Source organism: Talpa europaea (genome assembly GCF_964194135.1).
Source record: "Talpa europaea genome assembly, chromosome: 3".
Lineage (NCBI taxonomy): Eukaryota > Metazoa > Chordata > Mammalia > Eulipotyphla > Talpidae > Talpa > Talpa europaea.
The window spans coordinates 34,971,023-34,996,522 of record NC_140069.1 but is presented as its reverse complement, the minus strand read 5'-3'; the positions used below and the strand labels follow the sequence as shown (position 1 = coordinate 34,996,522).

The following is a 25,500-nucleotide window of genomic DNA, read 5'->3' as shown; positions in this document are numbered from 1 at the left end:
GGGAAAATAAACTGCGCTGGAATGTTATGCCCATTGTATGGTAAATAAAAACCTTTTGAATGTTATGCCCATTGTATGGTAAATGAAGTTGATCAGGCTTTTGCACCATTGGCCTCTGTGGCTATCACCTGATGCCTTGATCTTGTTAACATAGAAGCATGTAGGTGTGGGCCTGATTATGGACAGCTGAGCAAGGGGTGCATGCGCATGTGCAAGTGGGCACACCTGAGCCTAGGAGGGAAGGGATAAAAGGGCAGTGTCACCCCAGGGAGGGGACTCAAGTTGCTGTCTCCCTGCTGTCTTGTTTCCCTGGCTTACCATCAAAACTTGTGAAAATAATGCCAAAGGCTCCAAAATTCTTCAAATGGCTAAAACTGACAGTGAACCTATCTGGCCTGGATGGTTGCAAGAGACCGTGCATATTTATTAGCAGCTGCTGAGAGAGGTGAGCTGCCGGTAAAATGAGGAAGATGAACTCAGTGGTAAGTGATACTTGAAATAAGCAAGCAAATTTGAGTTTTAAAAATCTCAGTAAACGGAGGCAACTAGTAAAAGGAGATTTTATGAGGCAACCAATGAAACAGTGTATATATTGATCTTGAAGATGAATATGGAGGTGATATAAGCAGGAGCATATCATTCAGCACACATTTGCACACTTGTTCATGTTTGAATTACATGGTTTTTATTTGAGACTGATTTTTTTAAAATGTAGCATCACTACCTAGTCATATTTTTTAGTGGATAAACTAATGCAATGAAAGGGATTCTATTAAACATTGGAGATATGAAATGTGTACAAAGTCTAAAATACTTTCACTAAGTGTTTTCCTTACTTCCCCTCCCCCAACTCATGCAAAATTCAGAACAATAAACTATACCACAAAGTAGGAATAGGTACCAAGTTTCTTGTTCATCACAATAACCTCCTTCCTCTTCCATTTATAATTAATTTTTTTTACATTTTTAATTTAACACAGTACTCAATTTTTGCAACTTCTGCCCTTTTCATAACAAATTTATGTTAATTTCAGAAGGATTATCCTCTCAGGTCCATATTAAGCCCTTGAATGAATTTTGGTGAAACCATAATGATGATTTTAATTTTTTTTAAAAAAGGGAAGGATTCATTTTTCATTCCCAAAGCTATTCTCCACAGTATTGAGCAATTTTCTGGAATGTTTTTACTTGACATTGTTGTATTGTATGACTGATGACAAAGATTGAATTCTCAAAAGCAAAGTGATATTTGAAATAAGCCCAGAAGATTGAGAATATTAGTAGAAAAAAGATCAAGCATTTTATGAAACATGTTAAATTCAAAATTATGCATAACAATTTCACCACATAAAAAAGAAAGGTATAAACATATTCCAAACTTCCCTTTTCTCCAAAGTAAGCTTTTTATGTGAGTTCTTTTCACTTTTTGAAAAGATTTAGACATTCCCAGTCATACCAAATGTTCTTAAATTAGGACAATTTTGTTATTTCTTGCATAGTTACCAAAAATGTGTAAGTCTTCTGAAATTTATCCATCTTGTGGAACTTCCTTATTAGTTGACAAGTATGTTATATAATGCCAAGACACTACATGGAAATTTCATTAGGTTAAATATGAGATGAGAGCATTAATGTGTTTTGTACTGTTTTGATATTATTTGTGACGTCTTTAAGATTTATGATTAGACTATCAAAACCAGAAGTAGAAACCTGTTTTTATTACATATTATGCTGATGCTTCTGATACAAAACATTTTTTTTGAAATACATTCTGAAATCTAAAATGGAAGCATTAAAACAGTCTACACCATCGCAGCTCCTCAAAGTAGAGGCCACCGGCCCACAGATGGCTGCTTGTCCACACAGAGATAAGCAGAAACACAACTTAGAAACTTTTTTTGAAATTTTATTATTTTTAATTTTTTAATTTTATATATTTTTTACATTGTTTATTTTTGCACAATGTATGCATTTTCATCTTGGCTATAGTCTCCATACAATTCCCACCACCCTTATTTTGATCCTACTCCCTTCTCCCTCCTACCCCCGTACAACTTAAAAACTTTTACAGCAATTTGATATTGCTACACATCCAATACATTATCTAGTAATTCATTTTTATATATATTTTTTTTACAAAAATATCAGTCTGACAGAAATTGGTAATTTAAAAATGCCATCCTTCCCCACAAGAGTATGAGAAGCACTGCTCTGCAGAATGCTTGTGAGGCTCCTGGAAGACTTCCCAGGGAAGAGGAGCTAGATAAGAGCCAACTATCCGGTGGAAGAAAAAAAGGGAAGGAAAAGAAGGTTTAAAACTACATGGCAACAGGACCTCCCTGGTGTCGCAAGGGGTTAAGCACATCACTATGAGGCAATCCACAGCCTCTGTGGATTGAGTTCGATGAGTTCGATCCCCGGGCTGCCAGGGAGAGACCCACATGGTGCAGCAGACCTCTCCTGCCTCGCCCGCTGCTCCCCTCAGCAGTGTATTTCAGTAGGTCTGCCTGTTCTGTTCCCCGCTCTCTGGTGAATCCTCTCATACTCTGCATCTCTGGCCTGTACCCAAGTTCTTGTATGCATAGATAAGTAGATCTTAAAAAAAAAAAAAAAAAAAAAAAGCTACTCTGCAAAAGACACAGCTGAGCAGAGCAAAAGACATGAATTTTTTTTATCACTTGTATCACATGCAAAGGGAAGGTTACTTGTCTTGCGGTAGAAAACAAGTACACTCATTGGTTAGAAATTCTCTATATCAGTCTTCTTTGTCCATGTGTCCCAGAAACCAACTCAAACTAGCCAGAGCAAAGAGTGAAAATGACTTGCATAACTGGAGACACTTGAGGTGCAGTTTATATAGGGATTCGAGGGACTTAGGGTATCATTCTTTCTCATTCAAGCTGTCTCAGAGGAGTCTGAAACACCCACTTACACAGGGTGCTTGATGGGGGCATCATCACAGCGCATATGCCTGTGGTACCATGGTTTGGATTTGGTAGGGTGGAAATGGGGTACTATGATCAACAGAAACACACAGCTGAGGGAAATTGGCCAGAGATCAGGGGTGAAGTTAGAGAATGGAAGAAGAGGTGAGCAGGAGCACAAGCAAGTGATGTCCATTGCATTATAAAGATGAATCTTATGTAAAATTCTGATGGAGGATGGGGCCAGATGTTGAGCTGCAAAGAAAACACAATGAGGAAACACTGAAAGAAGTGGAGAGTTGTATTTTATTGTCCTCTAAGGATATCAGCATGGGATAGCGTTTTATTTCTGGAAGACAGTTCAAAATCCTCTAATAGTTGAGTATAATATTAAGCCACAGGAGCAGCTTGTCAGTTATTTTATGCTTTGGCGGTTATTCAGCACCTTCTCATGAAAACAGTGTTTGGCGATTTTTTATTCTCCACCCTTTTTCCCATATTATTGATAACAGCTCTAAAGTCAGACTGGGTTTTTCTTTTCTGAATATGAAATAACATCATAAAAGAATCTGTAAAAAATATTCATTCTACTGGCCCCATGCACAACTTTATACCTGACATCACATTTGAGCTACAGTTTTCAACATGATTTGTGCCCAGAAATCTGCTCAGACAGAGCCATGGAGAAAACTGACACTTGAAATCATGTTTCAATCTTCAGATGTTAGGCTCCAGAGTCTGTTCACAAATAGCTAAAGTAATTAGTGATGATTTCTCTCAGGTGTTGGGAGCAAGTTTGTGTGACTGAGGCGGGGTGGGGATGCAGGCTGACAGATGGTGCTTGCAGTTTATGATTTTGGGGTTGTAGAATCCTCAATCTTACTTGGACCCCAAGGAAGAATCTGAGCTCAGGTGACCCTGTTGAGGTACCAATCAGTGCTATTCAAACTGGGTTCTAGAACTAGCAGCAGCACCTGGAAGCTTGAGAGAAATGCAAATTCATGAGTGTTTCCCAGTAATGTGGAATCTTGGGAGTTTAACAAGGTCTCCAGGTGTTTCTAACTTACACTAAAGAGTGGAGAAATGCTGGTATAAATAGTTTACAGTAGAAAAAGCCAGTAGAAAAACCCTATGTTGGTTGCAGAAACTGGACTGGCATTTGCATAGGGAGGCAAGATTCGTGATGAAAGGAGTAAGGGTATCAGCAACTGATAGTTGAAACTATAAACTTAATAAGCTCTGAAGAAAAGATGCAGTGAGATATTAACATGACTCGGGAGAATTTTCCCTAAAGGTAGGTTTCTCCATTAGACATTGTTATTGACTTAGACTTGAGCAAGGTCAAATGTTCTATTTTCATCTGGAGATGGGCCTTTTTGTATAAGCTGGTTCTTGCTGCCTACTGAATGTCCTCTGAAGAGTCAAACAACACTAAGTAACAGGATGTTGTTATGTATATAATCATCGAGCTTATGCTGTTAACATGGAGTATATAGTTAGAATAACTGCAGGCTTCCACTTTGCAGCAGATCTTTGTTGCAGATTGTTATATTTCTAATAAATACTTTAACTTTTTTCTTTTATATTATAGTATTATTTTACATCGTTCATTGTGTATAATGTTTGATTTCTCCCCTCAGGTAATCTCTGTAATCCCCATAAAATTCCCCTCACCAAATCACCCATGAACCATCACCATAGTCCCTTGTGCTCCTCACTCCCCTACTGTGTGTCTCAGATTTATAGTTTGTCTGCTAGTTTTGTCTTTTTTTTTCTGACCCCTATATCCCTCCTGTAAGTGAAATCATCTGATTTTTTTTTCCTTCTGATTTATTTCACTTAGCATAATCCCTTTGAGTTCCATCCATATTGCTGCAAATGGTATGAGTTTATCTTTTTTGATTGCTGAATAGTACTTTAACTTTATGTGATAGTGTTGAAGTACTGAAAGGGAGAGGTTGGTTACTAAATTCACCTTGATGTCTTGTTCTAGAAAAGATTGCTTAGCTAAGCCATAGTGTCTAAGAGTTTGGCCCAAAAATCTGTATTTTAAAAATTTCCCAGGTGGTTGAGTTGCTCAGGCCACATTTAGAAAACTCTAAACTAGAAATCAGGCATAGGTATGAACCAATTAGATTTCTGCTTTTTTTTTAATTTTAGACTCAGAAGTAAATGTCTCCTCCCAGCCCCATTCCTTTCAAGGTACACCTGTGCTTCATTCAGATTCCTCCTTGGTGTCTCTTCACCTATTTTCCCCTCTTTCTCTCAGCCTCTAAGAGAAAGTTAGTTAAACTTTCTCCCTTCATTTGAACTAACCTCCCATGTCTCTTTTGTCCTGCCCGATTTCTTGCTTTCATGCCTCATTTCTCCAAATAGTCATGGTCATGTCTGCCTGTACTGCCCGGGCTCCCAATTTCAGGAAAGGGCCAAAACTGCCTCAAAGGTTGCCAATGTGATTTGTGATGGTTCCTCTTCATACTATCTTTTCTTTAGTATAGTGAAATCTTGGAATTATTTCCTCCTTCTGAGACAGAAGTCTCTTGGCTGTCCTCTAGCCATCTTATTTAGGTTTTTTCCCAGTTGCTCTTCCTCAACTGGTTTTTTTCATCACCATAGCTTATAGCTTATTTTTGTCTAGTTTTATGGAGATATATTTGACATATAGCATTGTAGGGTAAGGTAAAAAGTATCAGGTTTTTCTGCCCTCCCGCCATCAGGATTGATGATGGATCCTTGTCCTGAATGCATGCCTGATGGCGGGCACCTGGAATAGGGCGTGGGCATATGTAGATGGGATTCACCTGGGCTGAGACTGTGCTTTTTAAGGGCAGCGTCACGGGGATGCCAGCAGAACAAACGCGAGAGCAGAGAAGCAGAACCACGAGAACGGGTAGGAGCAGAGGAGCAGAGAAGCAGAGAGAACCAGAGAGCCCAGAGTGAAGACTTGCTGGGGGCTGGGAAGTCTGCCAGCTCCCAGCACCCCTGCCTGCTATGTACCTGGTAAATCCCAATAAAAGCCTGAAAAGCCACAAGGGCTCCAGGACTCTCCTCCTTCACCTGTCTGCTCGGATCATAGAGATCCTGCTCCGTGGCCATCCTGCCTTACAAGCATGTATTAGTCCAAAGTGCATAACAGTGATTTAATGTAAGTATATATTATATATAAAGCACAATAAGCCTCACATTTAATCACCTTGCAATTGTGATGAGAACTTTTAAGATTCACTCTCAGCAGCTTTCAAATATATACAATAGTATTGTTAATGATAGTATTAACTATAATCACATGGTATATATTATATGAATATGTATAAAATAGGGGCTTACTGTTTTGAAAGTGGCTATTCAGTCTTCCCAATACCATTTATTGAAGGGATTGTCCTTTTCCTATCATATTCTTGACTCCTGTCATAAATTTAAAATATATATGTGGCTTTATTTCTGTTTCATTGATCTGTCTCTGTTTTTTGTGCCAGTACCATGCTATTTGATTACTGTGGCTTTGTGATACAGTTTAAAATCATGGACTTATTCCTTCAGCTTTTTTCTTTTTCAGGATTGCTTTGGCTATGTGTAGTCTTTTGTGGTTCCAAACAGATTTTATGATTCTTTGTTTCATTTCTGTAAAAACTGCCACTGATAGGGAGGGACTGAACTTCATAGAGATTGGATTGAATCTGTAGGTTGTTTTGAGTAATTTGTTAAAATTGACATTTTAACAATATTCTTCATATCCATGATCATGAAATGTTTTTCCATTTATTTTTGCCTTCAGTATTTTTCATCAGGGTCTTTTAATTTCCAGTACAGACCTTTCACATCCTTGGTTAAATTGACTTGCAGATATTTTATTCTTTTATAAGATACAATTATAAATACTATTGTTCCCTCACTGGGGCCATGAATGAGTGGTAGCAGTCTCTAGGAGAAACAATCAGGTCTTTGCCTTACAATAGTTGTACTCTCTAGGACTTGTATATACATTGAATGAATTTAATTCCCTTGCACTTGGGTGATAAAGAGTTTATTGGAGGAAAAGTGAATTGGAAAAATGTCTATCCTTACATTTTGAAAGATATGCTGCTTTGGCTTAGAGTTCAAATGAAGATTCTTCCATGGTTCTTATGGTCACTATATTTTGTGTAGATTTGTTATTACTATGATTTTCATTATCACCATGTACTGGTGACCCCAAATCAAGTCCAAGATTCTTAAATGTAGTTGTTCTAAAAGCACTTCTCAAGTTAAACATACTTGGGTTTGAAATCTGGCCCCTCCGCTTACTGCATATGTTGACCCTGGAGAAGTTAACCTCACTTCAGGTCTAGTCTCCCACTTTGTATAATGGTGGTTGTGAGATAGAAATCGTAAGAATTGTTGTAAGAACTAGCTGTGACATACCAGTAAACATCTCAATGCTATCTGGCATATGCCTAGTACTCTGTGCAAATTGTTGCTATTTGACAATGAATTGACAATTTCAACTTTTCTCCATACTTTGTAGGGTACAATAACCTTTCAATTTTTTTAAATTCCTAAAAATTTACAGTGTGAAATAGTAACTTCCAACTTTTGAACCAACTCATCAGCTGAATATTCCAAAGATACTGAAATGACACAGACCAAAATGGTGAAATTTTGTGTATGAGTAATTTTTAACCTGATATAGCATAGAGTAATATGCAAGCATTAGTTTCCTCGTGCTGTCCTGACAATGTACCACAAATGGGTAGCTCAAACCATAGGAATTTATTCTTTCAGGGTTCTGGAAGCTAGAAGTCCAACATTAAAGTGTTAGTTAGGCCATGCTTATCCAAAGGCTCCAGGGGAATATCCTTCCTTGTTTCTTCCAGCTTCTGGTGTTTGTCAGCAAGCCTTGGTATTCTTTGATTTATGGCAGAATAACTCAAATCCCTGACTCGATTTTTCACATGGCCACCTTCTCTCATGTGTATTGTATTCAGTATTCCTCTCACTGATGTAAAGAAGCAGTAAGTCATTGTATTAGGATCAAATTTAACCCAGTATGACCTCATTTAACTAGATTACATCATTAAAGACCTAGTTGCCAGATGAAATTAGGTATTGGATTTAGGACTTGAGTAAATGTTTTTGCAGATATAAATCAAACCACTATAATTCACATAGTAAGTTTTTAATATGTCTTAGATGAATAAATGATTAACTTAGCTTGAGTAAAAATAAGGTATAGCTTACAAAATTCATTTTGTCTCTCACATGAGTCAATTTGTTTATATGTGAAGATTGACCTTATCTGACCCCAATGGTAGGGAGAGTCTCAGCTTTTGGGACCGCCTTATTCTCCTCCTACTGATACGACTATATCGCAGAGCTTGTGAGTCTCATTATATACTCTATAGTCCATCCTTCAAACCAATTAAGTGCCAAATGCTGCCTAATATAGGTTTCTGTGGCCCTCATCTCCACTTAGGAACATTTGTCCTATGATTATAGTCTCCAATCACTCTGTTCTGGAAACATTTGTGGTCTTCAACAGTGATTGACAGAGTTCTTACCAGTGTTCACTCAGTGTCACAACATCATGTCATACTATGTTGATTGCCTGGACTTGCTTACGTTTGCCCTGAAGATATGGAAACATAGTCTTCTCAGATTATCCTTAGTGAGTTGTCTTGATTATAAGAACCAATGTTTACAAAAAAGTGGTCATTATGTAAGGTGATATATGCCTTAATTTGTGGTAATTTGACAATATATACATGAATTAAACCCTCACATTATACATATTTTAAAAACCACATCAAACAATGTAAATAAAGCCACATTGTACCACCTAAATAAATGTCAATCATACCCTAATAACACTGGGAAAAAAATAGCAAAATGAGAAAAATCTCTTCTAGTTCTGGTTCTCTTGATTCAGGCCCTGTTCAATAGCCCATGTTGTATTCCTTTTCTTCTACAAGCAAGGATCTATATTCATGCCTGGTCCTAATGTTTGGCTATGGGAGCAGGACTTGAATGACTAACTGGCTCCTGCTTGCTGTGATTTTTGAGTAAACTCTGTTCCTGAGGTCCTTTGGGCGACTTAGATTATTACAGCCCTCTAGGTTACATTCTAACTCAGATTGCTCACCTCAGTTTGGTTTGTATTTGCAGCATCTAATCACTCACATCTAGTTTTAGGTGATAGCCTTTCCCACAGTCTTCTCTGTTCCTCCACAGTTAACCATACACTTGTGTGACCAATTAGAAATAGATTTCATGGAGTTAAATACCATCCAAAATATTTGCAAGGTCAAGTATTTCATCATTCTAATCCCCCAATATATTACTTCTGCTGATTTTCATTAATGATGTTTGATGTGTCAGAAATAACACATTTACCTAGGTAATGGAAACATACTCTTTGCAGATTCTCCTTCCTGAATTGGGAAAGCATAATGTTACTTTCTAGAATGAAGAACACAATGATAGCAGAGCCTATTTGTTACTTGGCCAGTCTGTTAATCTGCCAATAAACCAATGTGGGCATCACTACAATGCTTCTATCAGGAAGTAACTAAGTATATTGAGTCATTTCTCCTTCGCTCAAATATGTCTAGAAGTAAGTATCTTTGTAAGCCAGAATTAACTCCTTCAGGCTACAAAGGAATTTAATAGTGTTTAGCAGACTGCTTTGCCAACTAAAAAAAAAAAAAAAAATTCTGTTTTCCTGGCAGTAGTAATGTTCAGATTAGTGGGAGATAGTTAAGGAAGTTCAGTAAAATGTGAGCTAGATCTCGGATCTCAGAATTCAAAGATTCTTGCTAAGATCCATAGTGTAAGAAATCTTAATTTTAAAAAGAAATTAGAGACAAAAGTAATCATTAATATAATTGGGAGAAGTATGGAGGTACGGGCTGGTGGTTTTTCAGTAACAGTCCAATTTTTCTTATAAATTACAGTAAATTCAGCTAACACTATAGGAAAATATCTCAAATAACTGAATATTAGCCCTGAATATAAAAATTGTACTGAATATAAAAATTTTGAGATTGTACTCTAGAATTGAGAACTAGCATGTTAAAAGCAGTAATGGGAAGATTCTGAATTCCCAAGTAGAAATCAGCCTGCACAATGCAGATCTTCTCTCCTCCTAAGCAGATAGCAGTTTACTTCATTAGAATTGGAGTGACCCACAGGGAAGAGAAGAGTCAAAACAATTTCATCTCCCCTCAGGGCTGAAAATTAGTGCCGGCAAATTGACTATATTTTGTCATTGTTATACTAGGTATGTCTGAATAGTGCTCTTTTTCTAAAATGAGTGGCAGGCCCAAACTGAAAAATTAATGTATTTTATATGAGGTAGGCATACCATAAGCCAAACCATATGAACAGAATAACTATGAGCCCTACCTTTTATCTTTAGTATTTCTTACTTTTCCTGATTTCTTCTACTTTTAATCCCAAACCATTTTTCCCATTATGAATGAAATAAAGATTTGGAAAACTATAAAAAAAAAATTAAACCCACCCAAAAGCCTAGCATCCAGGAGCAATGTGGCCCAATACTGACATGGATCTTTGTTTTTTCCCCAAGTGTGTTTTTCACTCATTCTATATAAGCCATTTTATATCTTGATAGTAAAACTTGATAGTTTTACATAACTTTTAAACATAAGCCTTCCCCTGGCTATTGACAACCTTTGGATACCTTTTAATAATTGTACAGTGTAATACTATTTGTTTAGTTATTCATCTAATGAACATTTATTTTCTTTTTTTCAAAATTGTCAATCAGGCTGCATGATTATCTTTGCTCTTTACCACTCTGGCATCTAGCTGAGACACATTCTAACTGTAACACCCCCTGGTTCTGCTTCAATAAGGACTTATAGTATAACTAACATTCATTCTTTTCGAACTTTATTTTTGCAATGTGATGACATAGCTAAGAGTGTAAGGGTTCTGGCTATAAATATGAAAAACAGGAAAGCATCACATGCTGTCAGATCTGTTCTAACCTTACCAATGGCTTAATATTCCTGTGAAAGTCTCTGCTAACTACAGAATAGAAATACATCGCAGTAAGTAATCAGTTCACCCATGGAAGCCCACTGTAAAAAGGACAGTGTTTCACTGCTCACTACAAACAGCACAGTACAGAAACAGCTCAACAAAGGACCGCTGGAGGCAACAAAGGCTATAACATAGTCTTCTATTAAGAAACACAACAGCTAAAGTCATGCAAATTATTATGCACTTCTATGCTTTATGCTATATTACAAATAAAGCCATTTTATGTAATGGATTGGGGCTGTTTCTTGAAATTCAGAATAAGCCTTATTATGAAACTGAAACCATTATGAAGAAAACTAATACAAAATAACCTGAATGTCCTTTGCAAGTCTAAAGTTCTATGAAAACACTATTAGGAAATGGCATGTCTTATACAAAATGTTTGAAGTGGTTCTATTAAGTGTGTGAGCTATCTACTTCTGGTAAATTTCCAAGTTTTGTTGGTCCTACCTCAAAATCCTTCATATCTATCCTTTTCTTCCCCTTACCCCTGTCTACCATTCCTAGACAAAATAGAAGTTTCTTACAATGTCACATAAGGTTTTTCATTATTACTCCCATTTCTTCAGTAATGAAGTTGTTTCAGCTAAAGGAACAATTAATTCCTGAAATTTAGTAACATATTCACACTTCAATTTTTATTGTGAATAGTGTTCTAACTAGAATGTTATTCCTTTGTCTGCCTTATCTACTGCTATTTAACCTTTGACATTTACTCCTCAAAAGTTTACCCTCTGATGTCTTTTGCAAAAGTTAATTACCACCCCCATAGCAACTATTTTATTGCATTTTAGTTATTTTCTGTTTGACTCTGCCTCTAAATTGAGCTACTAGAGATTATTGATCTGGGATGTCACCTCAGTATCTGTTAACACCCTGCTATATTTTATCATGGCAGATAGAGCAGTGTCTGGCATGAAGAAATGAGTGTTTGTAGGGTGAATAAATGAAGGAACTTTACCAAAACTACAGAAGAAGATTACAAAAGCTATCTGATGACAACTATTAATTTTCAAAAAGGTTTGCCTAAATATGGAGATATAGGGGGCCTCCCTGATTGCACAAGGGGTTAAGAAGCTACCTATGAAGCTATCCACAGCCATTGCAGCACGAGTTTGATCCCGGGCCAGGGAGCTACCCACATAGTGCAGCAGACCTCTCCGGACATGCCCGCTGCTCCCCTCAGCAGTGTATTTCAGTCAATCTGTGTGTTCTGTTCCCCAATCTGTCTCTAGTGAATCCTTTCACTCCTCATACCTCTGGCCTATACCCTAGTTCTTGTATGCATAAATAAATCTTTAAAAAATAAATAAGGAGATACATTTATCCATGATCAAATATTCAATGTCTTAGAATAAAACCTTGATTTTAAAATTCTATCACAGTTAGTGATTGAGCTGGTAAAAAGTGTGTATTGAGAATTCTTACACCGTTGTTCTACCAGCCCTGACTGGTACTTAAAGGAGAACTAAATTAGTAAGTTTACTTGCATTGAAGTTTGATGTGTGACAACTGTACAAAGTCAAAGATGTTCAGTTAACTGATGGATGCAGTTAATTTTTAGGAGTCTTCATCTCTAAGTGGCTTCCATTCCAATCTCATTTAAATTTTTTAAAATAAGGAATGACTGAATTTTATTAGAGGCCATTAATTTTTGTTAATATAGCCTTTGTACTTCATAATGCATTAAGTTCTACTTACTGCTTGGAATTGAAACACTCTTGCATCCCTGGACCATGCCTTCATTTGTCCAGGCATTACTCTTGTCAACTAACTCTTCATGTGGCATGTATCTTTATGAGATTAATGAGTATTTATTGTACACATGTACAGTTTCAATCCACATCATTCTTTGTTACATGTTTGAAATCAGTTGAAATAAACATTGAATCAAATTACCTCAAAGCTTGAATACAGATTATTGAAGAAATAGTTTAACCAAGTTTTAATGAATCATGATAGCTAAGTTTATTGTGTTTGTGTCACAGTTATTGTAATTGCTTTATATGTATATACTCATTTGAATGCTATGTCATTCCTGTGAAATAGAAATTATCTGTATCTTGGTGATGAGGTACTGAGACAAAGTACTATGGGATACACAGGTGGTGAATGGTAGAAGCAGGATATGAACGCCATCAGTCTGACTCCAGAGCCAACATTCTTCCCCTTATGCAACATTCTCTCAGTATGATACTACAGGAAACACAAATCCCAAGAATCCAGAGACAGAAGCTGACATAATCATTACTAGTAATTAAACAATGTAGAGCTTATAAAAGAATTATCATAACTACATACCCTCTAGTGATATAATATGTATGTAAGCATAATTATTTAATAAGCTAAAAAATTACAAAAATAATACTTTTTTTCCCATCTTTTCAGCAATCTTGACACAGAAGAGCTATGTGGTAAGTTCCTTTTTTATGGTCTTTTTATTCTTACTGTAAATTTTTTTACTGAGATAACATTGGTTTGCAACATTGTACATGTATTAGGAGAATAAGTTCATACATCTTCAGATGCATATTGCCACACCCACACTAAAGAACCCATAATCCACCATAGACCATTAGTCCCCCTGACCCCTGTATCTCAATTGTGCATTCATATTTCTGGGGTTTGTTTTGTATGAGTTTTTCTGTCCCTTTACTTTTTTCTTTACATTCCACATAGTAGTGAAATCATCTGGCACTTATCTTTCTCCTCCTGACTTATTTCACTTAGCATAATCCCCTCCATTTCTATTTTGTTGTCAACAATGGTGAGAATCCATCTCTTTATCATAGAATAATATTCTGTAGTATATATATACCACAGCTTGCTTATCCACTAAACTGTCATTGGGCACTGAGGTTGTTCCCATAACTTGAAATTTGTAAATAATGTTGCAACGAACGTAAGAGTGCATATACCCTTCAAAATAGTGTTTTTGCATTCTTTGGGTAAGTACTAGAGAGTGGAATCTCTGAATAATATGGTAGATATACTTTTACTATTTTAAAAAAGTGTTTTCCATAGGGACTGAACCAGTAAGTTTCTTTAGGAGCAATCAAACCTGCTACTTACTTTAAACTCAAAAAGAACACTGTCATATATTTCTATATACCCTGAAATTAATTTCATAAATTAGTTCTAGAATAAAGTAAAAGGTAACTGAGATCTCAAGGGAATTATCTTCGAGTCCTGCTCAAGCATGTATTTCATTGCAAAAAGAGTTGGGCCTTATTAATTTCCTCCTGGGAAGAAAACTGCTATTATAGTTGGTACAGTTAATTTTGCAACTACAAATTCTCCACCAGTTTGAATATATTTCTAAATTGGTGTTTTGTGCAACTTCATTATCTTAAATATATTGTGCAGTCACTTTTTGTTTTCGCAAAGTTGCTCCCTTGAATGTAAAACAAGTTTGTCTTACACCTGCCTAAACCATTCTGGAATTTTAAATGTCACTTGCAAGATAAGGGAATTACTGCAAGAAAAATCTTTACAGATTCCTGATACAGCAAACTGTTTTTCTTCATCTTTGTATTTGAAAACAAAAGTAGAAGTCTAGGAATGTGGAAAGGCAGATATTTTTAAGGTTCTTTGTTTTGAAAATATTATGGAGCATTGTAAGTCTATTCAAATTGAAACAGCAATATTTCTTTGAAAACTGGAAGGTGATAAGTTTTATGTTTCAAGATAAATGTATAAGCAAATACCTTTGTCCAAGTTTGATCTTACTGTCTAGGCTACCTAAAATAATTTGGTTAGAGATAAGCTTCTTTGAAACTTCTAATTGAAACCAGAGGTACTTCCTGAAAGGTTTATAATTGCTAGACATTGAAAGTTTACTAAAATCCTACAAAAGACTATAACACTTGAGTGGTTATTTTCCATTTCATCAAAATGGTAGAGCAACACCAAGAGGTGTCATGCCAGGACAAAATAGCAAAATACAGAATTTCAAACACAAAATTAATGTGATAATTACCAAACATAAGCTTCCAGCCATTTTCCAATAGCTATAAAAGGCGATGCTTCCTGTCCCTGCAGAGTTTCATCTACTGCTCAGTGAGAGACTCCAAGAGAATAGCAAGATCAGCTTATATAGTGGTAAAGTACTTGGGTACCAAAGCAGGCCACGCTTTTGTTAGTATGAAACATTAACGGAGAATAATGGGGAAATCCTGATATCATTATCAGACTATCATCCATTTACATAGGAGCATTACCTGTGCCAAATGGTCCAAAGGTCCAAGTGGACCATGACCACCAGTTTTCCTGATGAATAATGATCATTATAAAGTTGTGGCCCAATCTTTTCTGTTGTTAGTCCCTGCTAGTAAGAGATGAAGTAGTAAATGAGATGATTGTCTTCATCATTTAATAAAGGTGGTAGACCTATTTGCCTCAAATGTCTACATGTGTGAAGTCAAAGTTATCTCTTCAAATCATCCAGATAATTTTGCTTTGCCACTTGCCTTTGCCTAGGGTAGGTATGGTTCATGAGACAGCAAACATTCCATAAGGGCTTTTATATATTTAGTGTTCTTCTATAGACATTTGCTACGTTGCTACCTATAGTCATTTAAAGGTATGATATAGCTTATAGATCAGACACTGGGGCTGTGGTTCTCTTTCCCATCTTGTAAAATGGAGGGTGCAAAAGCTGAGTACCTTCAGCTACTAAAAAGAAGCCAAGAAAGCTAATGCTAGTGACAAGGTTCAGAAAGCCAAGGCCAAAACCCCTAAAAAGGGGAGTCACACAGGAGCTGAAATGCTGTCCCAGTGACAGGAACTGTCAGGTACTCCTGATTTGCTAATTACTCCAGAAGGGCCACAAGGGGAAGTGTAGCAGTGTCATATCCCATAGAAAGGGGAGGTGCCATGTTCCCTGCTCCCCTCAAGGAAGGATGGAGCTGAGCAGCGAGATGAAGCAGGAGATCAAGAAGACTTGGAGGAGGCACAGGGAGCAGAATGGCATGTGAAGAAAAAAACTGCACTTGCTCGGACTTGTACTAAGGACTTAGGGGACATGGAAGGAGATACTTGAGAGAGGCAAAGACCAGGGTGAGCGACCCAAGGGGAGGCTGACAGTGGCAGCCTTTATCTTGACTTGGATTTTGATTTTGTTCTTTTCCTTCCAGATTTGCCTGGCCCCTTCTGCCCCTTTCCTATGGGTCCCCCCCCCCCCCCCCAGGAGGTGCCTTAGACTCTGTCAGGCTTTCAGGCCTTAGTGGCCCTGCTTTGGGCCAACCCTTGTTTGGCTGCACATTACCCCACTATCTTCTTTCTCTTCTCTGTTGAACACTAATTAATATTCTTTTCCATTAAAGGTCTTATGCACTAGAGTATGTTTTGTCTTGATGTATCAGAGCACGTAGGTTTGGGAGTCCTGGGTGCACCTCATTCTGCCCATTAGCAGAAGTTTTCAGCAGCTAAATCCAGGATTGGGGAAAAAAAAAAAAAAAAAAAAAGGAGGAGGTACTTGCTACTGTCACAAAACCAACCAGTGCCTGAGAGGTTCAGCTTTTCAGAATGCCTAGAAAAGATACTATCCTACTGAAGATGTACCTCAAAAAACACTCAGCACATAGAAACCTGTGAGCCATAGAAACCTGCGAACTGGCAGCATTCCTGGGACCGTTCTGATCAGCCTAACTGGGTATTAGAGGAAGGAGGGTGGTTTTCTTGAAGAAGCTGAGCAGTGGCTTCTATTTGTGACTGGGCCTGTGTCCCTCAATCCAGCCCCCCTGGATAGAACACACCAGAAATGTGTCATCACCACCTGCTGTCAGTGGTGTGACGATCCCAAAGCATCTCACCAATGCTTGCTTCAAGAAGCAGCTTTCTAAACCCACTCACCCCCCCCCCCCCCCCCACCACCACCGGTAGGAAAGATCTTGGACACAGAGAAGGAGAAATAGGAGGTCACAGGGCCTCATAAGTTTCAGCAGAAAGCTGTGGACTCTCAATTCTGCCGAAAATCAAAAGCTGTTAGCTTCACGGCTACCTCTGCTTGTGCTTGCTCTCCAAACTGGAATTTACCCTCGGAAATGGGTGTTTTATATTTTTCAGAGAATCTAATTAAATAATGACCATTTTTTTTAAAAATCAAGAGTTACATATCCTCTATCTAAGATAATGCTGTTGTTAAAAAGTATTATATATCATCTATTTTAGTATGAGTTAGCTCCACTGAATTATTTTTCTTTTAAATGTTTTGAATTTGTCTTCTATAAAATGTAACTAGATTAGGAACCTACTTTGTATTTATTGCAAAAGCTCTGTTTCTCTCCCACTCCCCATAGTTAGGGAACTGAGGACTAGTATAATTCAATGAAATTATTTTTAAACCCAGTGATTGTACCCTCACTGGTGTGTTACAATCCTCCGCCTCTCTGTTCAACAATATGCATTTTAATTCCCACAGTGTAGTTTCATTTCTCATTATTTTGTGAATATAAAGTCAATATTTAAGTTGGATTCTAATCAAAACCAAATGTTTCAATGCTACCAAGAGAAATATGTCTACTCACACCCCACACAAATTCCTTGTTTGTGGGAGCAACGGTAGTTGATTGGCAGAGGAAACAGACTTCTCCTCCTCCTCGTTCATAGTAGTCAATTAAAAGGTCCCGGTATCAAAATGTTCCTTATGCTTTTACTTATTTTGTCAATGTACTGATGTATGGATGTGGAATTTTAAATCAAACTGAAATGTTATTTTTTAAAATATATTTTTAATTTTAAATTTGAAAATAATATCTAACTTTCATTGAACAATATAGAATTCTGTAGATGTACAAGATAGAAGGTCAGTCTCTCCTTTTTACCCCTGCTACTGATCTCCATTGCTAACTGCTTGGAATGCATTCTTCCAGGCACCATTCCTATAGTGATATTAATAATTATGTATATATTTTTCCAGCAGTGAGATCATACTGTGTTTATCAGGGCATCACAATACCGGAGGTACTGTTCTACCCCCTTTTATTTAAAAGGCTACACAGTGCCCCATTTAAGTTAATCTTTCAACCAAGTCTCTTTTAATGGGTTTTCAGGTTATTCTCAACTTTCTACTGGGACAAATAGCACTGAAAGAAATATCCTCATCTGTACTATCCTTGCACTCTGGTACGAGTAGTTCTAGTAGGTTCCTACAAATATAACTCCTCAGGCAGAGGTTCTTTTGATGTGCACACCCACCAGCAGAGTATAGGCATGCCAAAATTATTCATCCTTCACACAATAGTGAAGACCTTGTTAAATAGCAGCTTTAGGCTTTGTGTCTTATTCCTATCAATCCATACATTCATTTAATTAGGTCAGTGTGTTTGAACTCTAGCCTGGGGTCTTTGATTTCCTGTTCATGCCAGCTTTAACTCTGATCTAAAACTGGCCCTTCCCAGTTTATAACTGTTGTTTTTTTTTTTAACCTTTCTCTTTTTTACTGAATGCTTTTGCAGATCATGAACTTGGTAGCTAAGCATTTTGGGATATTAATAGATGGGTGAAGAACAATTGCCAGGCAAGTTCATGTAGCTAGTATAGTTGATCTAATAGCGTATCTGCAAAAAAGCTTGATGAGCAAGGATAAATATATTCAGTAGTCTAATTTCTCATCTAGTTGTTGCTTACCAAATTTTAAACTAATAGTCAACAGGATCTGTAAGAACTGAGGGTACAGGAAACTACTATTAATGACACACTAGTTTCATATGTGAAGTTCCTTTTAGTAGCTGTGCCAGAAGCATCCAAGTCAGATTGCAGAGGAATGTGGCTGGTCTTGTCCAGAACCTGGACCACATAGAGGGACCTGGGTCAGCTGGGTCTATGTGCTAGAAAACCCAAGTTCTATTCCTCCTTAAGCCTGTAATAAACTTTTGGCTGCCTGGCACATTTATAAAATCACCAAAATGGTTTGTAAAATACTTTGAGTGATGCTGATCCTCATCCCTACAAAATGTTCTTACTCTCCCATTGATGTGCTTACTTGGAGTATATTCTCTTATATTCTCTCTCTCTCTCTCTCTCTCTCTCTCTCTCTCTCTCTCTCTCTCTCTCCCTCCCTCCCTCCCTCCCACCCCCCTCTCTCTCCCCTCCCCCTTTCTCTCCTTTTCTCTCCTTGCTTAATCTTCATGGCAGCTGTGAACAATGGCACCTCTCATTTTCATTTGGAATTCTTAAGCCAGATTTGCAAAATCAACATCTTTGGTGACTGAAATGCAGAATAGAAGAAAAAAAGCCCTGTAGTTTGGTGATGTGACACCAGTACAGTAGACTCAGGGAAATTAACCTTGGGTTAATGTTTTATTAGAGAAGATGCTGCACTGAATATCTGTGAGAATATAATTCACTTCCTAACAGATGACTTGTTTATGACATGCTCTGATGTCTGGACTTTTTAACTTTTCTAAGACTTACAGTGATGAAGGCTGGTCCTTGCATATTTCCTTGTATATGATACAACTCTCATTTTTTTTTTTTTTTGCCCACAGAATCTACGTATCAGTGGGTCTCTTCTCCAAGTTATTCTAGTTTCCAAAGGACAAGAAATTTAAGGAACCAGTATTTCTGCATTTCTCTTAATTCCATAATTTAAGGATAAGACACATTTGCACAGCCCACACTAGCATCATGATTCAATGAGAAGCATGAGTCACAAAAACAGGAATAAAACATTAGTCCAAACTCAGCCACTTCCAAAGCCATCACTGACCTTCCTTTCCTGCTTGCCACATCTTGGGGTAAGCTGATACACTGCATGCTCCTACCCGTTTCCGACTCCTAGCTTTGACATGGCCCATGGTTCTTATTCTGTGATTAAATCACTCCTAGCCATTGATGTGACCCTTGTCTCTCCAAAATTTGTGTCACCAACATTCCCCAAACTTGCCACAGTATATTTGGGGCAATCTTTTTAATAGGAACATTTGAGGATGTCAGTATCAACACAATGATTCTGAATTAATATACAAGACCTTATCAATAATCTTCACTTCTGGGCCTCCCTGGTGGCACATTGGGTTAAGCACAGGACTGTGAAGCAGTCTGAAGGCTCTGCAGCATGAGTTTGATCTCCTGTCTCACCCGCTGCTTCCCTCAGGAGTATATTTCAATAGATCTGCCCATTCTGCTCCCCACTCTCTCTGGTGAATCCTCTCACCCCCTGCACCTCTAGCCTGTACCCCAGTTCTTATATGTATAAATAAATATTTTTAAAAAATAATCTTCACTTCTAATGAGGACTCCAGAGCTGTGCTTTCTCAGGCTTAAAAGTGTCCACAAATTGCCCTCTGGACCTTATAAAAAATGTAGATTCTTGGAGGCAGTGGGTTAATAGAGTGCATTAAACCCAATATCCTTTTTGTACTTTGAGTTCTTATTATTTAAATGTATAATTTCTCCTTATTGCCAGATCTTGTTACAGAAGGTAAAGATTCAATCAACAGGTACCTACTATGCCCAAAAAAGCCCCACAAAAATATCTCTAGATGAATATTTAAAAAACACAGATTGAGACTATGTAGGTCTGAGGTGGCCTTGAAAGGCTGTGTTCTAGCAAGTCCCCAGTGATGCTGACTCTCCTGGTCTACAGACCACAAGTTGGGTAGTGAGGCTCCAGAGATTTCTCTAGAGGATTGTGATGAAGATGGTCAAAAATACTGACCTAGGGCCTCCCTGGTGGCGCAGGGAGTTAAGCACCACACTATGAAGCAATGCACAGCCTCTGCAGCACAAGTTCCATCCCCATGGGCCAGTGAGCAACCCAGATGGTGATGTAGAAACCTCTCTTGTCTCGCCTGCTACTTCCCTCAGCATTGTATTTCAGTCAGTCTGCCTGTTCTGTTCCCCACTGTGTCTCTGGTGAATCCTCTCACCCCCTGCAAATCTGGCCTGTGCCCCAGCTCTTGTTTAAATAAATAAATCTTAAAAAAAAAATACCTAGACTTGAGAGTCTCCAACACTTTCAACCTTCTCACTTGTCACTGATTTTTAGCATCTTGCTGCCTTTTCTTAAGTATCTCCCGCTTCTGTCTTTTTTATTCTAGCAATGCTGAACTACACATTCTCCGGCAAACATGACATCACTTCCATGCCTTTGTTTACCCTCCTGCTGATTATCCTCCAGAGTATATTCTGTCTATCTGTTCAGGTCCTACTGGGAACACCTTGTTCCTAGACTCTTAAACAATTGGCTTCCACAATGGTCATGTATATGGCAATTGCTTGTTGGAATGTTTATTTCCTCTGATTGTAGTCTCCTTAAAAATAGAGGTGTTCTTTTCACCTTGTCTATTAAATCTCCTAGTATAGCACTTGGCATTAGAAGGCATTCCATACCTATGTGTTATATCATGGGATGAGTAAGTGAACCTGCACCATGGTGAAGTAGGGAGGTGTTTATCTCCTTTTTCCATATTACTTGTCCTAGCTCTTTCATCTAACTTCTTGTTTGTGTTCATTGAATCCCTGTTTGCTCTGACACATGTCCCTTTGTGAGTAAGTTATAAAATAGAATGACACTAAACTATACCATCTCAAAACAACCCTTACATTTAGATATACAGTTTCAAATCTTTTCTAGGGATATAAAAATAGGCTTCTGAGAATAATTTTTTATTGAAACAGTCTTGTCTTTGGATCAAGATTTAAGATTTTTTTCTTTTTCTTTGGAAAGAACATTTCAAGAATAATGTAACCATCTAGGTCTCTTCAACAAAATAAATGTATTGACACATTAGTCTCATTTGAAAACCTTTCAGTTTTCATTTATAGCTGGCATTTTGTTTTACTCATTTTTGGTGAAAATCAACAGTTGGTTTTTTGATTTAAGATTATCTAAATGTAAACATGAAATTATTTAAATTTTTTCACTTTTCAGAATATTTTTCTCAACACTTGGGAGAGTATGAGAATGTTCTAGCAGCACTTGAAGACCTAAATCTTTCCATCCTGAAGGCAATGGGCAAAACTAAAAAAGTAAGGAAATTTTGATGTTTCTTTTCTATTACCTGCTTGGAAATTTTTTTTCTTGAAAATCATAGCTATTTCTTTATTGTAAAAGTATACATTCAGTGCTCACTGATAATTTATTTATTTTTCTTTCTATTGTATTTCCTTGTAATACAATGAAAAAGTCCTTACTGGTTACCAAATACTACACTTTGTGTTCAGACACAGAGCTATTTAACCAGCATGTATTATGATGGGAAGACAAGTTCATAAACAAGTACAAGATAGAAATCCTGACTCATGCCAGAGGAGATGACACTGAGAGATAAAGGAAGTAATTATAGCAAGGCAAAGGAGAACCAGACACAAGGAATAGCATATGCAAATGTCCTGTGTTAGGATAGGCATAAGTCTGCCAAGGAAATAAAATTGTCAATTAAGCTAAAGTGAAGAAGACCCAAAAGTGGTATGATATAAGATGAAACATATTGTAGGGAGAGGCAGTACCTTCTGTGATGTTACTGACAAGTCTAAGGAATTAGGCCTGTATTCTCAGTGCAGATAACTCAGCCACTATTTTAAGCAGATGTGTGAAAACTCATGCAGTCCTTTGGAAAAATCATACAAATATTAGTTTGGGTTTAGGGTGGAGAATGTGTAGGCATAATATCAGGAAGATGAGTGAGGAGGCTAGTTCACTAATCAAGATGAGAGATGTTGGTAGTTTGGAGGTATTGGCAGAAGACGTAAAAAGTAAATGAATTACACAAGATATATGATCATATAATAGAAGTTGGAGAAGGATTGAATGTGGGGGATGGGAGAAGGAAGGGGCTGGGATGAATCCTAGTTTTTAGCTTATGTGCCACATCCTTGAGGTCTCATGTTAAATACCAGGTCCTCACAAAGGTCTTCTCTGGCCACTTTATCTCAAAAAGATTCCCTCTGTTAGAGTATCTCATTTGTTTCTTGCTGACATTTATCAAAACTGTTTTTTTTTTTTAATTTGTAAGGAGGGGAAGTAGGGCAGTGTCTTTGTGAATAGAGAGAACTTAGCAGAGGACATGACTTAAAAGCATTCAATCAAAATAAATAAATTGAGTAAATTGATTAAATGAATATTGATAACAGTTTCAAAAGCTAAATATTTTGCTTCTAAGTCCATTTAAGAAGCTCTCATATTTCCTTTAATAGAAAGGAAAAGCAGGTAAATAATTTTTTTCTCACAAGTTAAACTAAAATAATGTTCTTTACCTTATATTAATATAATGAGCTTTGTGGTGTTTAAATCCGCATCAATCTACTATTTTGATCTCTAGATTCAAAATCTCTTTATTGCCACTGACTCTTCAAAGTGCATTTGATCCATATCATATTGCTTAATCAAGGATAAGTTCTTTGATTTAAAAAAGAATGAAAAAATGGCCAAATTATAAAAGGTTCTTGTATGATAGCCCAAAGAGGAGTGAAATACAGGCATTTTGACATTTTCCAAGTCACTGTTGAGCTGACATCTTCTCCATACTGTCTAGTGCAATGAACCCTTCAGAGTGAGAAAGCCAACATTTCTTTTTGAGAACTGCTATATATTTTTACCTAGATGAAAAGTACTGTCTCACTAAGAAAGGCTGACTGTTCTAGGCTTTTATGAAAAAATGAAATGTAAGCCATTTGTGGTCTATCTTAAACCCAGTATGTCTCTGCTGTGTCAGAGAATGGATAAAATGTGTTCCATCTGCTTAACCTACCCTCCAGGAGGCAACTCAGGATAGAGCTAATCTGTCATCATTATTTTCCCTTCCTCCTCTTCCTCACTTAACTCCCACCCACCTCGAGGGTTACCTGGATTATTTTTCTTATTTTTCAGAGAAAACACCATAGCTCAAATTCCAAATGGTCATTTGAAAGCCAAAGGCAGCTAAAATGAGGGTTCTTTGTATGACTGGTATTTCACAAAAAATTAGGTCCCTCAGTTTGCTTTTCTTCTTTCTAAAGTGGGATGTACTCATTTGCATCATCAGTATGTGGCGTACTTGTAAGCTCAATGTAAATATAGAACTCAAACTAAAATTTATCTTGTGCTCTGCTGTATAAACATATAACATGTAAATGCCAACTAACATTTATATTTATATAGTGCTTTAGTGTTTTCCATGTGCTTTAATATATGTTATTTCATTCATGCGTCATAACACCTCGGTAAGGAATGTTAGGTGAATAGAAATATACTCATTTCATAAATGTGGCAACTGAGACACAAAGCAGTTAGTTGATTTACTGGTATCATAAAGTAAGATTTAAACCAAATGAATCTCACTTGGAAAGCTTTTATTGTATTTGTGGTTTCATATCAAACATTACTAATATTCAATTCTAAGCTGTATCAACAGAGTTCTGACATTAGAAACATTTTGGCTTTGAAACAATTGATCTCTTCAGTTGTTCAGCTGTGGGAAGATATCCAGCTTCTCTGGCAAAGTCCTTTGCAATTTTTTTTTAAAGATTTATTTTATTTATGCATACAAGACCTGGGGTGTAGGTCAGAGGTATGGGGGTGTGAGAGGAGTCACCAGAGACAGAGTAGGGAGCAGAACAGACAGAATGACTGAAATACACTGCGGGCAAGACAGGAGAGGGTTATCTCCCTGGCTGGGGATCGAACTAGTGCTGCAGTGGCTGCTAATAGCTTCATAGTGCTGAGACTTAAATCCTTGTGCCACCAGGGAGGCCCCACGTTCTTTTCATTTTTTGGGTAAATGAACAAATATAAATGTCCAGAGCTTAGTGTAATATGTGAGGAATATATAGAAGCAGGTGATAAATCCTAGAAGGAAAATGGCACATAATCATTCTAGGTAAGGAAGTTACACATTTTTTTTAAAGTCTGTGTAATCAGCAAAGCAGATGGGACTTTAATTGGACACTAAAGGAATATACATGTCATGTCAAATAATGGACACTTAGCTTTTTTCTTATTAGGTTAGTGAAATGCATCCAAGAGAGAAGTTAATGTACTTGAGAGCAATAAGCAAAAATATCGGAGAACTTTTGAGCTCTGGAGAGATTTGGAGAGGATTTAAAAGCATCCAAATAGGATTCCAACTGATTTTTTTTCCAAATAGCTAATCATTCAAATGCTACTTCTTGAGCAATTCATTCTTTATCCACATACTTAAAATGCCACACTTACTTTGCTAAATACTTATACTTGATTTACATCAGAGCTCACAGTCCTTTCCACTGATAAAACTATGCCTTCTAGTATCATATATCATTGTCTTAATTCTTGAACACTTGGGTATATTTGAAAATATGAAAGTGCAAGACTACATGAATTGTTCTTTTCCAAAGATTTTTTTTTTTGGTTTTACCATTTTTACATAAGTTTTATTACTGTTTTTTCCAATTCTTGGGGAAAATTCCATGGGGAATTTTCAAATTATACTTGCATTAAATTCACAAAGTAATTTTGACAGAATCATCATGTTGGTAATATCATGCCTTCCCAGAAAGGTGCTTTGATATTTCTTCACTTATTCAAGATACCTTTATATCTCATTAAATTTTTAAAGTGTTTCATGTAGCA

The 25,500-nt window shown here is 37.1% G+C and overlaps 1 protein-coding gene across 1 annotated transcript in view; it reads left to right on the top strand.

Annotated features, from left to right (window-relative positions):
- NECAB1 (N-terminal EF-hand calcium binding protein 1) overlaps positions 1-25,500 on the top strand; it is a gene marked incomplete at both ends in the record, with an annotated part of 134,175 nt that overhangs the window by 49,764 nt on the left and 58,911 nt on the right. Inside the window, 2 exons of the mRNA XM_084230541.1 lie at positions 13,356-13,381; positions 21,844-21,941. Of these exons, the coding sequence (XP_084086667.1) occupies positions 13,356-13,381; positions 21,844-21,941 (124 nt within the window). The remainder of the gene's footprint in view (positions 1-13,355; positions 13,382-21,843; positions 21,942-25,500) is intronic.